Below are 14,245 nucleotides of genomic sequence, written 5' to 3'. Positions count from 1 at the left end.
GACCAGTTCTGGAGAACCGGTAGCGGAAATTTTGAGTAGTTCAGAGAACCGGTAAATGCCACTCTGACTGGCCCCACCCCCATCTATTCTCTGCCTCCCGAGTACCAGCTGATCGGGAAGAAATGGGGATTTTTCAGTAACCTTCCCCTGGATGGGGAGGGAATGGAGATTTTACAGTATCCTTCTCCTGGAGTAGAGTGGAAATGGAGATTTTACAGTATCCTTCCCCTGCCACGCCCACCAAGCCATGCCATGTCCACCAATCCACACCCTCAGAACTGGTAGTAAAAATGTTTGAATCCCACCACTGGTCCTGCCATTCCAGAATGTAGGATGCGGAATAATAGACTTAAATGACAGGAACACAGATTTTGGTTGCATAATAAAAGAGGGGGAAAGCTTACAGTTTGATATTACTCAAAGAGTTAGTTGGATCCCCTTCATGTTTTCACACAAAGGCTAGACAGCCTGATGCTTTCATTCAATGAATAGGAGGTTGAACTTGAAATCACTATCTATGATTCTATGTTATCCTCCATTCAAATAATCTGAATAGATAGAAAAATTACTTCTCCATACATCTTGCTATTACAAAACAGCAATTCTCACTTTTAAGGATATGATGCTGTTATTGTTAGCCAGTGACTTAATGGAGGAATTATTTTCAATTAACAGACATTTATTTTTGCTATTTATATATGTAGAAATGAAACAAGAATTGATATGAGCTCTTGCATGCATCAGAAAAGTGAGAGAACTTACAGTGTCACCATCTGCTTCTGGAACATTTAAGTAGTTCCATTTCCTTTCAGAATTTGAAGAATTCTTTATGAGGGAGGCAAAAGGCAGAGGAAAGAAGAGCATTATGTAGTACCAATAGGGATATAGAAATTCAAGAAACAGTTTGAGAAAGTAAAAAATGGATAAAGAAAAGACATGTTGTGACACTAGAAATATAACAACCAAACATTGTATGGAGAAAAGTGATTAGTAAATAACTCCCATTTATAGAGATAGACATAGAAGAAATTATGTTATCTCTCCAATGATGAATTTAACCTTAGGCTTTTGCAGTATTACAGAAATATTTGGATAAAAATATTTTGTTATCACAAGACAGATGTCTATCTGCCCACATACCAGCACTTTGTAGCTAATGTATTTTAATCAACCATTTAAAATCCTTTAGAATACAAGATACTTAAATACTGTAATTACTAAAGCAATTACACTATCTGCTAGGTGCTAACGAATAATTTACTTGCCAAGCATCAAGTGAAATCATCCACAGTTTGGTGTAGTGGTTAAGGTACTTGACTGGAAGGTGGGAAATTGAATTTTAGTTCTTCCAGAAGCATGAAAGCTAGCTATCTGACTTTGGACTGGACATTCTTTCTCAGTGTAACCAACTTCATAGGTGGCTGTTGTGAGGAAAAGAGGAAGCAGGAGAACTATATACACTGCCTTGAGTTTTACAAAATAAAGGAGGGATATTTATCTAATAATAATGACAACATAATAGTCCTACCTTAAGTGTTAAACTATTATTTGCTTAATATGTGAAATGTACAATCTTCTTTCTAGCACAAAAAGAAAATAATGATTGGGTCCTGATTTCATCACCTTGATGAAATAGGCTCTACCCTATGCCTTCCTGAAATATTGGACTAATTCTTATAAACTTCAACAACATAACTGAAGCATCTTGTAATCCCCAGTTATAAATAAACAAGCAAAAAGTAGTTATAGTATATTCATAACTATTGTGCTGAGCTCCGATCCAGGGCTCGCCATACCTGGAGGGGGGAGGGGGAAGGCCATGGAGCAACATACAGCAGAGAAGGCAACTGGAGCAACGGGCGAGGCTGCGGCTGCAGGACGTCCTGTGATAGCGCTGAACAGCCACTCACTAGCTGATCGCTCCCCTGCACGGGCTTCCAGTTGGGATGCGCAAGGCCCCGAAGCATGCCGCCGGTTGGGAGGTCATGCCGCTGCTGCCGGATGGGAGAGGAGGCCACCACCATGGTCTACCAATTGGTTGACAAGCAGGCATGTCTGGTCGGCCAGAGGGTATGGTCCTTGGACTATAAAGTGCGCTTTATAGTGCGCTGGGAGGTGAGAGCTCCTAGCGCTGACTTTGCAAGGGACTGTATTTCCTACTCATCATGTACCAAGGCCTGCTTTTAAGGATTAAAGTTTGGGTTACTGAGTTTCTCGGTGTCCTGAGTGTGTTTGCTTTGGTCCTAACCCGATACGGCTTTGGAACTTTGAGACAAAATCAGCGCTTTTCATTTCTAATTGTTCCCATCGTTGTCTTCCACAGCCATTAAGGTTGACCAGATAGGAGGAAGGAAGCCAGTGCGATGGCTGAAGGTACAGTGCCAGAGATGGCTGAAGTGAAGCCTCAGATGTGGAGGATGTGCTGCAGGGCCCCATATAGCCACCAGGATATTGACCCCAGCAGGTGGTGTGGGATCTGCCGCCATTGCAGGATTCATTCAATGGGAACCCCAACACTTGTTTCTGAGCCAAGCCATTAGCCATTTGGACCAGTACACCCAGTTGTACCCCTCGCAATAGGAAATGGTGGTGGCCGTGACAGTGATGTTGGAAGGTGAGGCTGCTGAGTGGGTAGCGGACTTGCACAGTGAGCACACCCGGGAGTTGGCAAATGTGGGTCTTTTCCTGGAGGCACTATGAATCCAGTTCAAGGATGGGTCCCGCGTGTAACGGGCAGATGGAGAGCTCCTATCGCTAAAGCAGAGGGGCCAGCCAGTGGTGGAGTATGTCCAGGAGTTCTGGTAAGCTGAGAGCCTGGCTGAAAAGGTTGTTGGTCCATCAATTCAGGGTGGGGTTGGACCGCTATCTTCGCCAGGCCTGTGTTTACTGGGGTATTCCACATCGGCTGCAAGAGTGGTTTCAGGTGGTAATTGACTTGGATGCTGAGTTACGGGAGTTCTGTCCCAAGGGGGACATGGCCCCTGGACCCCAAAAGGCTATAGACAGAATGACTGGTGGAACCCGGCCTGTCCCTAGTGCCCTGGGCCCTATGGTGAGGCCTGTTCGACCGCTCCTACACTGTTTCTGGTGTAACCAACTGGGACACATTGCAGCTGAGTGCACAGCACCTTTGTCGCAGTTACCGAAGTCACCAGCCAGCATGTTGTGGTCCGCCAGCAGCCTGCGGAGCTGGCAGCGGAGTTGAACAGCGATGAGGCTGAAGAAGAACATGGGCCAGTCCTGGAGGCTGGGGAAGGCCCAGATGAGGGCTCTGTGTCAGAGGCAGAGATGGGGCCAGGGCCATCGGGGAGTGATGCGCGGACTTTGGAGCCTCTAGAGGCTGACAGTAGAGAGGCAGAGGAACAGGAGGAACCTGTTCCTAGTGCATGTATGAGACAAGCTGCCAGAAGGCAGGAGCAGCTAAAGCAGAGAGGATGACTCGGGAGTAGGGCCAAGAGATGATTGGCCCCTCCCATAAGGCTTAAAAGGCCAGCAACGGCTCTTGGCCTCTTTGCCAGAAAACAACCATTGCGAGAATTGCTTCGTGTTTGACTGTAGTTATTTCTTCTGTTCCTGAACTGTTGCCAAGAAAAGCCTTTGGCAGTTTGCCTAATTATCCCAAGATCAGAGATAAACTAAAGACTGGTGTTTTAAGGACTTTGTTTTCATTTCATTTAGAATAAGATGAGAATGAGTTAATTCTCAGTTGTTTTAATAAAATCTGTTTGATTTTTGGAACTGTTTTGCATTTAATATCAACTACATGGGCTTGGGTTACAACACAGCAACTCTGGTAAGACTGCAAGGCCTCCCTGACAGACCCCTGAAAGGTCCTGGGGAGCACACCAGGTGGCGTACTCGGTGATGTCCTCAGAGGAGGGAGAAGCGATGGCAGTGGGGAAGTTCCAGGTGGTGCCCTATGACAGCAAGGATGACGGCCTGGAGGACCTAATGGTAAGTGACCCCATCCATCCATTCATCATTCCCATCACCATAGTGAGTCCCTAATTAGCACAACATGTGCGGTACGGTGCACTGATAGACTCAGGGTGTACCCGATGTCCTATCAGCCAAGCTGTGGTTACTGCATTAGGGATTTGGGTGAGGGGATGGCCAAGCCTGTTAGGTTTGAGCAGGTGGATGGCTCATTGCTGGGGGAACTCCTGCTACCCACCTCATGGAGCCAGTATGGTTGGAGATGGGAGAGCATTGGGAAGTAATTAGATTAATCATGGTAGCAATGATGACCAAGTCCCTTATCCTAGGATTGGCATGGCTGGATAAGTGGGGCCGCACAATATGGTGGGAAGGTGGCTACAGGAAGTTGAAGATAGAAGTTGGGCCCAGGCCTCCTCCCTACGAGCAAGCTCAGAGAGAGGCAGAGAGTGGACTAGGGGGGAGGCCTGGGGAGGCCCTGGAGGTGGCCCATTCCCCCTTCCCCCAGGTCTACACAGACCTGGCACAGGTCTTCAGTAAGAAGGAGTGTGAGACCCTACCCCCATACTGCCCTACTTATTGTGCAATCGAACTGATACCCAGAGCCAAACTGCCTAAGCCAAAGATGCATTCGATGATGCAGAAGGAGATGGGGGAACTTTGACAGTACATTGACAAGAACTTGGCTAGGGGGCTCATCCAACCAGCCCAGTTGCAAGTGGCCGCTTCGGTGCTGTTCAGAGAGAAGATGGGACCCTTATGCGTTGATTTCTGCAGAATTAACAGGATTTGTGTGGAAAATATGTACCCCCTGCCTCTCATGAAAGACATGTTTGCCCATTTGGCCAAGGGGTGTTTTTTTTTAGCAAGTTAGATCTGTGGGAGGCATACTACTGAGTCCACATTAAACCAGGGGACGAGTGGAAGATGGCGTTCAACTACCCATTGGGGAGTTCCAGGTGATGTCATTCAGGCTACAAGGAGCCCCAGCTGTGTTCATGCAGCTAATTAACAATGTGTTACATGAACACCTGTACCAAGGGGTCCTTGTGTATCTCAATGACATAATCATCTATACCATCACTATGGAGGAATACACCCAGTTGGTGCGGCTGGTGTTGAGGAAATTGCTGGTGGCAAAGCTATATGTAAAACTCTCCAAATGTGAGTTTCACCGGACTCATCTGGACTATTTGGGCTACTGTATATCCAACACTGGGGTGGAAAAGAATCCACATAAGGTTCAAACTATGTTGGAGTGGCAGGCACCAAAAACACAATTTGCAAAAAAATAATTGTAGCGCATCCTTGGCTTCACCAATTTCTATCGGCAGTTCATCTCATCGTTTGCCAGGGTGGCATTGCCGTTGACTGACCTACTTCAAATGAAGCACACTTTAATGAAGCCCCGACCTGGACAACCACTCCAGTGGACAATGGACTGCCAACAAGCCTTCGAAACGCTAAAAGCCCTATTCGTAGGGAGCCAGTCCTGAAACACCCTGACTCCGGACAATGTTTGCTATCTAGGCTGATGCCAGTGATGTGGCAGTAGGAGCAGTCCTGTTGCAGAGAAACAAGGTCAGATGCAGCCTTGTGCATATACCTCATGTAAGCTTACTGAGACAGAACATGGTTGAGCAATATGGGAAAAGGAGGCCTTTGCTGTACGGAGGGCATTGCTGACATGGCAGCATCTTTTGAAAGAACCATTTGAGGTCCGGACAGACCACAAAAACTTTGAGGCACTCCAAACGCCATGTCAGTTGTCCCCGAAGCAGGCCCGGTGGGCACAGTACTGCCAATGGTTCCATTACTCTGAAGTACGTCCCGGCGGGTAAGAACTTCCTGGCAGATGCCCTGTCGCGGATGCACCAGTATAACAGCCAGCGGGAAGAAGTAATCCATGCCATCGTACCTCCTTCCCACAAGCAGCACAGGTGATGGTCAGAGGCCTGATTGATGGCTTGACACATGATCTACAGACCACATTACTGGTCAACCCATGGCTCCTAGAGAACCAACAACTACTCACCCAAAGGAATGGCTTTGCCTGGAAGGGCAGCAAACTATACATACTACTCACCCTGAGGCCTAGGGTACTGTGGTGGTGCCATGACACCAAGCAAGCCAGCCATTTCAGGTTCCTTAAAACTCTACATCTCACCAGGCACCAGTTCTGGTGGCCGCGAATGAAGTCCGAAATAGAGAGTTATGTAAAAAGCTGTCCAGTCTGTGCAACCATGAAACTGCAGCCAGGTAAACCCCTAAGCCTTTTACAGCCCATGGTTGATCCCTCCCGGCCTTGGGAGGAGATCACCATGGACTTCATCATACAACTGCCAGAGAGTAACGGACACAACGTGATATGGACGATCGTTGACCTTTTCTCCAAACAGGCCCATTTTGTGCCATGTTCTGGATTGCCTTCAATGCGAAGGCTAGCAAAGCTGCTTATCAGACATGTTTATTGTCTCCACGGGGTTTTGCGACACATCATTTTGGGGGATGAAGTTCACTGCCAAGTTCTGGCACAACTTCATATGCCTGATCATCCTCCCAAGATCTAAGCACAGCCTTTCACCCCAGCACAAACGGTGCATCAGAAAGAACGAATGCCATGGTGGAACAATATCTGAGGTGTTATGTCACCTATCAATAGAAAAATTGGGCAGACCTCCTTCCATTTGAGGAGGTAACCTACAATAAAAAGTGCCTTGAAAGTGCCTTGCAAGAAACTGGGCCCGAAATACCTGGGGCTTTTCCCAATTGTACGGGTAATAAATCCCGTAACTGTGAAACTGAAACTTCCACCCTTGCTGGGGAAGGTGCACTCCGTGCTCCACAGCAGTCTCCTGAAACCTGTGGAAGACTCCAATATCTGGCCGCTTCCCTAGCCACCAGGTCCTGTAGTGGGGGACCGGTACAAAATAGACCAAGTGTTATACTCGTGCCTTCATAGGGGTAAACTGTAGTACCTGGTATGGTGGAAAGGATACCCCACTACTGACGCCTCATGGGTGGCACACTGGGATGTGAGAGCCACAAGATTGCTTATGAGGTTCCATAGGAACTATCCCTGCAATCCGGGGGGGGGAGGGAATACATGTTAGGGTGCCGTGTCTAACCCTTATGTCTCCTATCTTGCAAGTACGGTCCTTGTAGGGGAGAGATGCCTGTCGAGCCATGATCCTGGGCTCGCCATACCTGGGGGGAAGGTGGGAAGGCCATGGAGCAACACACAGTAGAGAAGGCGACCAGAGCGATGGGTGAGGCTGCAGCGGCGGGACTGCTGGTGCCTGCACCAACAAGCCACTCGCTAGCTGATTGCTCCCATGGACGATCCCTCTGGGAAATAAAGCAGCACACAGCAGGGAGAGCAATAGGAGTAACGGGCGAGGAGGCAGCTATGGTGGCAGGCCTTCCAGTGACAGCATTGAACAGCCGCTCGCCAGCTGATTGCTCTCCTGCATGGGCCTCCAATCAGGATGTGAAAGGCCCCAAAGCATACTGCTAGTTGGGAGGTCATGCTGCTGCTGCCGGATGGGAGAGGAGGCTGCCACCATGGTCTACCAGATGTTGGTTGACCAGTGGGTGTGTTCGGTCAGCCGGAGAGTGTGGTCCAGTGGTGGGTTTCTACCGGTTCACCCCGGTTTGGGCGAACCGGTAGTGGCGGCAGCAGGAGGCTCCGCCCACCTGCCTGGATGTCATCATGGATGCTCTGCACATGCACAGAAGTGCCATGTATGAGCGAAGTGAGCACGCATATGCACTCACAGTTCCAAACCGGTAGCGAAGGTAAGTGGAACCCACTACTGATGTGGTCCCTAGACTATAAGTGATTTTGAAAGGGACTGTGTTTCCTACTCATCGTGTACCAAGGCTCCAGCCTGCTTTCAAGGATTAAAGTCTGGGTTACTGAGTTTCTCGGTTGCCTGAGTATGTTTGCTTTGGTTCTAACCTGGTCTCGCCTTAAACCTTTGAAATATTGGCTATATCCTTGTATCCATCAAATGAAGTGCAGTAAACATAATAGTTGTATCTTGCTTAAATGGATCAGCTGCCCTGGTTCCTCTAAGCTGTCGACATTCTATGTTTATTAGAAGCTAGAAGGACCTGCAATCATTCATGCTTTTCTTTAACAAAAATTAAAGTCTCTAAAAATCCAAATAATGGAAATGGCATTTAATCTACCAGTATTAAAACAAGAGAATTGAAGCTAAAAATCAGCTGTGGAATGAAACACAACAGAATAAAATATGTTAGAAAGGAACATGGTCCAAGTATCAAAAATCTAATATGCTTTAGGAAGAAACAGTACAAAAAAGTCATGAATATGTATTTAATAGCATACTGTATTTAATTAAATTTAATTAAATTTAATAATTTAATTCCACTTACTGTGGAAAATCCACTTGCCAAATTATTTTGCCTTTTGGAAAAGCCAGAGGTTATAATGTCATCCATATTCTCTTCTGCTTCATTCAGGTAGTCCTAATGGAAAAGCAAGGCATATATCCACAATTAAGGAATAAAATATTTTATTAGGAAGGGGTTGAATGGAGGACTAAACAGGAAAAACATTATCTTCTGTTGCTATTTAAATAAAACCATTTACCTTAGCTGTAGTATCTCACCCTGTTTCACTTTTTGTCTTTAATAGCATTTTAGTGTCTGATATATCTCCAGTTATTGTGAACATCTAGCCCACCATACTTAATGATAGCAGCTGAAACTCTACCTTATAATTACAAATTATACTCAAAAAGGTTTCATTACACAGTTATTCAAACTGTGTCCCATAGTGTGGCTGATCCTTTCATAAACCAAGCTGAGGCTCTGCAAAGATGAAAAAGTGAAGAGAAATGCTACCCTCTGCCTGCCAAGATTGAAAGCCCCATGCAACTGCTCTTGTAGTTGTTAGACATGGAACAGTTGCTAGTGGTTGAGTTCCATTTTGTATTATAATTCTGTATTAGAACTGTATTAGAACTGTGTTCTGTTAAGCAGCTGCTAACTGCAACCCTTCACTTCAAAAGATAAAGCATGTGTTGACAGTTGTGCTTGGTGGAGATCTCTGACTGGACCAAGGGTTGAAGTTTGGGAGATTTCAGCAGAATCAGACTGTGTCATCCTGCTTTATTCTGCATCTAAATTAAATAAGGAAATGCAATCTTCTTTGTAATTGGATGCTGGGGCCATTCATGATATTTCAGCCTAACTATTACGTAAGGTTCTTGCAAGGATATATTTGTAGTTATCTTCATTTATACCCCCTACATTTTTATTATTGTTATTGTACTTTTGATATAAACTGTGAGATATATATGAATTACTGGAATTAGTCAAGTGAGAAGTTTATTATTACTGGTAAAATAAAAGAGTCAAAATATTCTAATTTGTAAGCTTTGTATCTTTCCAGCTCACCACATCATGGTCCAGTGCTCCAGGTACAGATTTACTTCTTAAGCTTAAAGTATCTTCATTTCCTTCTGAAAAGGATCCATTGAGATTTCTCTCTGACCTACTACGATCTGCAAGATATAAGGAAAATCCATGTATAGTGCATTAGCAATCTATATAGAAGATATTATACCAAAGATGCTTTTTCAAGAGGCAATTGGACTTTCTTGTTTTTCTTTGAAGATGTTTTCCTTTTCATCCAAGAAGATTCTTCAGCTCTGACTGGATGGCAGGGAATGGAAGGATTTTCCCCATCATCCAGTCAGAGCTGAAGAAGCTTCTTGGATGAAAAGTGAAACATCTTCATAGAAAAACAAGAAAGTCAAGTTGCCTCTTGAAAAAGCCCCTTTGGGACAACATGACTTGGATGACTGAGAATCTGCATAGACAGAAGATACTGTAGTATCTTTTAACTTATTTGTGTGTGTTGGAATATTTATCTATTTTTTCACAACTTCTTGTTTTTAATCCATCAATTTCCTCTTTGCCTGAAACCTACAGAAAAGATAAAATTCAAAAACAAACAAATAAACAAAAGATTATAGGAAGAAATTCAATGGTGGTTTCCTTTTTCTCACTCTTTGGAAAATCAAACAGGTAGAGGGAAAATGTATTTCATGCAAGCTGAGTCTCTAATACTTCTAACTAGTCTATTGTTAGTAAGGGAACAGATTATAAAGGCGTATCTTTCATCCAATTGTTAATGCATACAAATGTGTTGAATAAAATTTAGGGAAGAAATGATCAGCAAAGGCTAAAGTTTACAGATGTATATACAAAAACCACCTCATCTTTGTTTTAAGAATAATTATGACAGACACATAGAGATTTCTTCATTAAAGGGGAAGAACCAGAGTTCTACAATAAAGTGTAAATTTTTATACAGAAGGTCCCATTCAGCCCTCTTCATCTTCAGTTATACGTAAAAGAATCAGGTAGCAGGTGACCTACTGTATGTCTGAAGAGCCACTGGCAATCAAATAAACAATACTGCACTAGGATCCAGATCAGAATTACAAAAAGTGTACCTGATCATTATCCTTTGATAGTTTCTGTAATCACGACAGAGTAGGTAAGCCAAAAATATGGTCCATGTAAACTCCCTCCCTATCCTCAGCCAAACTGCATCTGTCAATATAACCCTGAATTGATAGAAATTCTACATCTCTGATCTAGAATGACAAAAGTTGTCTAACCTGGTAGAAAGCTAATTCTTAGCAATTCTAACAAAACAAACAAACAAACAAACATTCCCCAAGGAGAAAAACTGTGGGAGGAAAAAACAAGTGAAACAATGAAAAGAGATAGTAATAGCAATTCATAAGTACATCAAAATATCAGGAACTGAAAGCTCACCAGATGTTAAAGATGTCTTAGAAATTGCCATAGAAGGTGTTCTAGAACTTTTCCTATGATGCCTTTTTGACAAATCTGCAGGGATACTTTCACTGATAGACATAACAATGTTGTTTTCTAATTCCGAATCCTGCTCACATAAAACAACATATATTTCATGTATCACACATATAAGAAAACTCTTTAACATATGAAAACATACTAGTTACAGTCTAGGAAGCAAACACCCATCCAAGTTCAAGCCATTAACTCTAACTTTTCGTTGTTTGTTCAAATATTTCAGAATTTACTTTAAGCATGATTTGTTGAACATAAGAAATAAGCCAGAATCAATTTTAGGAATATACACAAATATATTCAATCTCAGTTTGTTTTCTCCACCATGTCTTTGTCCAATACTTAAAAGACTGGAGGAAAACAAGTAAACCCGGATTCTAGATTTGCCACTATGAAGCGATTCTCAAACCAATCCATTTTTGCACCAGTCAACTTACCCTGCTGTAGTTAATAGTCATGCTGCGTGCACTCAGTGCTGGTGATCTTGGACAGAGTGGAGTAGAAGCATTGCTTTGACTTTCAGCATTTTTCATGTTGCCAGTTATGTCTCCAAGAAGATGACTATCTGAGGGAAAGGTGTTCCCCCTGGAGAAATTGCACTAAATTAACCTTCTAATTTATGTTGATACAGCATAAATAAAAAAGGAGAAACTACATATCAGAAATGATGTTCCATCAGTAATTAGAAACTCAGACAAATACTTGAGTAGCATGAGGACATTTTAATATTTCATCACCTGGATAGCAGTCCTAATACCATTTTGCTGATCTACTTATATCTAAAGTCAATGAGAACAAGCTCATTAAAACTTGCAAACTAGCATCTTACATATGTTTCAAAGTGGTTAGGCAAAAAATAAAAATTTAATTTAATTAAAATAAATAAAAACAAGTTTCTAAAGTCATATAATTGACACTTGTAGAAAATCTTGGGATCTGTTTTTAACAAAGCCATGCTGACTGCTAGTTATTATTTTACTTGTTTCTAGATGTTGGCAGATCTGTTTTTTAATGATCTTTTCCAGTATCTACCCGAGTATTGATGTTAGGCTGATTAATCTGTAGTTTCCTGGGTCTGTTCCCCCCCACTTTTTTTTTTTTTTGAAGATGGAAACCACATCAGCTCTTTTCCAGTCCTCTGGTAGTTTGCCAGTGTTCCAAGATTTTTGAAAGATGTGGTACAGTGGTTCTGCGATGACATCTGCCAGCTTCTTTAGAACTCTGAGATGTAATCAGTCAGGTCCCAGTGATTTGTATTCATCAAGTTCAAACAGATGTTCTCTAATTTTTTTGTTTATTTTAACTTTTATTTCTAGTCTGTCTTTTAGTTATGTTTTTGGTAGGTTGGGCTATAGTTTCTTTTTGTGTGAAGACCAATACAAAGAATGAGTTAAGCAGCTCTTTCTCTCTGCTGCTTGTTACTTCCTTGCTGTCTTCTCTCGTTAGTGGACTGTTTCCTTGATTTTTTTTCTTGTTATTTATATGTTGGAATAATTTTTTAAAAATTATCTTTGACTTTTGTTACAAGTCTTTGTTCATTCTGAGCCTTTCCTTTCCTGACTTTTTCGCCTTGTGTCCTGTGTTGTCTTTTTATCCTCTCTTCCTACTTGCTTTTCTCCTGCTATTACTGGGTATTCAGCTCTCCCTCCTTTTATCATTCCCCCACCCATCTGTTGGTTTGCTACACTGTTCTGTTGCCATTCTCAGTCACTGGTTCGCTGGTCTGCTGTGCTGCAATGCTCCACCACCACTGACAGCCTCCAGTTCCACTGTTGCTCTACTATCGCTTTCCATGCTGCTCTCTGCGTTGCTCTCAGGCTCTGGTTCACTGTGCTGCCCATTGCTGCTGGCTCTCCTTTCTGCTGCGCTGCCACTGTTCTTTCTCCTCAGCCACGTGGCTCTCATTTGCTGAACCGTCATGCCAATGTGCTGCTTCTCCCAGCAAACAGGACCACCTGGATGGCCAACAATAAGCTCGCCTCTTGTCTCCTCTCTACAGCCAGTTCTCCTCCTCCTCCCTGCTCTGCTCTCTCACCAGCTTGCCTTTTTGTTCTCTGCCAGTTGCTTTGTCCTCTGTCAGTTTGTCTCTCTGCTCCATGGATGATTTTCCTCCCTGGTCCATAGCTGGTCCCACTTGCTCACCAGCTCGCCTCCTTGTTCTCTGCTGATTCGTTTTGCCTCTCCACTCACCTCACTTCAATGGGCCTCTGGACTCTTGGGTAGGCCTCTGAGGTGCAGCTGGGCTTCTCTCAGCAGGACAGGTTTGCTGTGGGTCGCTGCCCCAGTGGCGTTTTCCTCCTATTTCTCCAATCTTTCCTCTCCGTTTCCTTTCTCCACTCTTTTTTCTTTTTCTCTGATTTATCTTTCATTCTCCACCTCTCCTCCTATCATTTATCTTAGTATAATAGCAACTTTTATACTATACGCCACAGTCTGTTAACCTCACAGGGGGCATGGGGTTTAGGGTCAAAGCGGACAAGCAGATCGATAACTTTGCACCATACAACAAACATAAGAAAACTTTACCCCTAAAGTTGGGCACCTGGAATGTTCGGACAATGACCCCCGGCCTTTCTGATGATTTACAAGAGATAGATGACATACGTAAGACAGCTGCCATTAACATGGAGTTGAGCAGACTGCAGATGGACATCATTGCTCTTCAAGAGACAAGACTGTTAGACTTGGGATCTGTTAAGGAGATTCTGCAAGCTGCTCGTAGCAAAGTCCAACAGACCACCAGGAGATGTGCTAACGATTATTGGCTGCAACTTTGTTCTCGGATCCAGATAGCAGCTGACACAGGCAACATCAAGGGGATGTATGATGGCATCAAGCAGGCCTTAGGTTCAACACAGAAGAAATCTGCCCCTCTGAAGTCTGCTACAGGTGAGGTTATCCAGGACCGAGCACAGCAGATGGCACGCTGGGTGCAGCACTACTCTGAGTTATATTCCAGAAAAAATGTGGTAACTGAAGAAGCATTAAATAATATTGAGTGCCTGCCTGTCTTGGTGGAGCTTGACAGAGAACCAACTTTAGAAGAACTAAATGCGGCCCTGGACTCCCTTGCCTCTGGCAAGGCACCCAGGAAAGATAACATCCCTGCCGAAGTTCTGAAGTGCTGCAAAAAGAACATCTCCACTGAACTGCATGAAATCTTCTGTCTTTGTTGGAGGGAAGGTGGAGTACCAGAGGACATGAAGGATGCAAATATCGTCACACTGTACAAGAACAAAGGTGACAGGGGTGACTGTAACAACTACCGTGGCATCTCTCTTCTTAGTGTTGTAAGGAAGCTGCTTGCCCATGACGTACTGAAGAGGCTCCAGGTGCTTGCAGAGAGAGTCTATCCAGAATCACAGTGTGGATTTCGAGCCAACAGGTCCACTACTGACATGGTATTTTCCCTTAGACAGTTGCAGGAGAAATG

General features: G+C 43.9%; 1 protein-coding gene across 1 annotated transcript in view; it reads right to left on the bottom strand.

The window, feature by feature from the left end:
* The window catches only part of SYTL5 (synaptotagmin like 5), a 137,111-nt gene that overhangs the window by 36,784 nt on the left and 86,082 nt on the right, over nucleotides 1–14,245 (bottom strand). The window contains exons 5-9 of the mRNA XM_070943412.1: nucleotides 11,250–11,397; nucleotides 10,756–10,885; nucleotides 9,364–9,470; nucleotides 8,338–8,430; nucleotides 763–825 (exon numbers count right to left, since the gene is read on the bottom strand). Of these exons, the coding sequence (XP_070799513.1) occupies nucleotides 763–825; nucleotides 8,338–8,430; nucleotides 9,364–9,470; nucleotides 10,756–10,885; nucleotides 11,250–11,397 (541 nt within the window). The remainder of the gene's footprint in view (nucleotides 1–762; nucleotides 826–8,337; nucleotides 8,431–9,363; nucleotides 9,471–10,755; nucleotides 10,886–11,249; nucleotides 11,398–14,245) is intronic.

The sequence above is a fragment of the Pituophis catenifer genome, unplaced genomic scaffold (genome assembly GCF_029215685.1).
Source record: "Pituophis catenifer annectens isolate HBS135680 unplaced genomic scaffold, rPitCat1.0.hap2 SCAF_4, whole genome shotgun sequence".
NCBI lineage: Eukaryota > Metazoa > Chordata > Lepidosauria > Squamata > Colubridae > Pituophis > Pituophis catenifer.
Note: the sequence above shows the minus strand (reverse complement) of the source record. Positions and strands in the feature narration are given on the sequence as shown.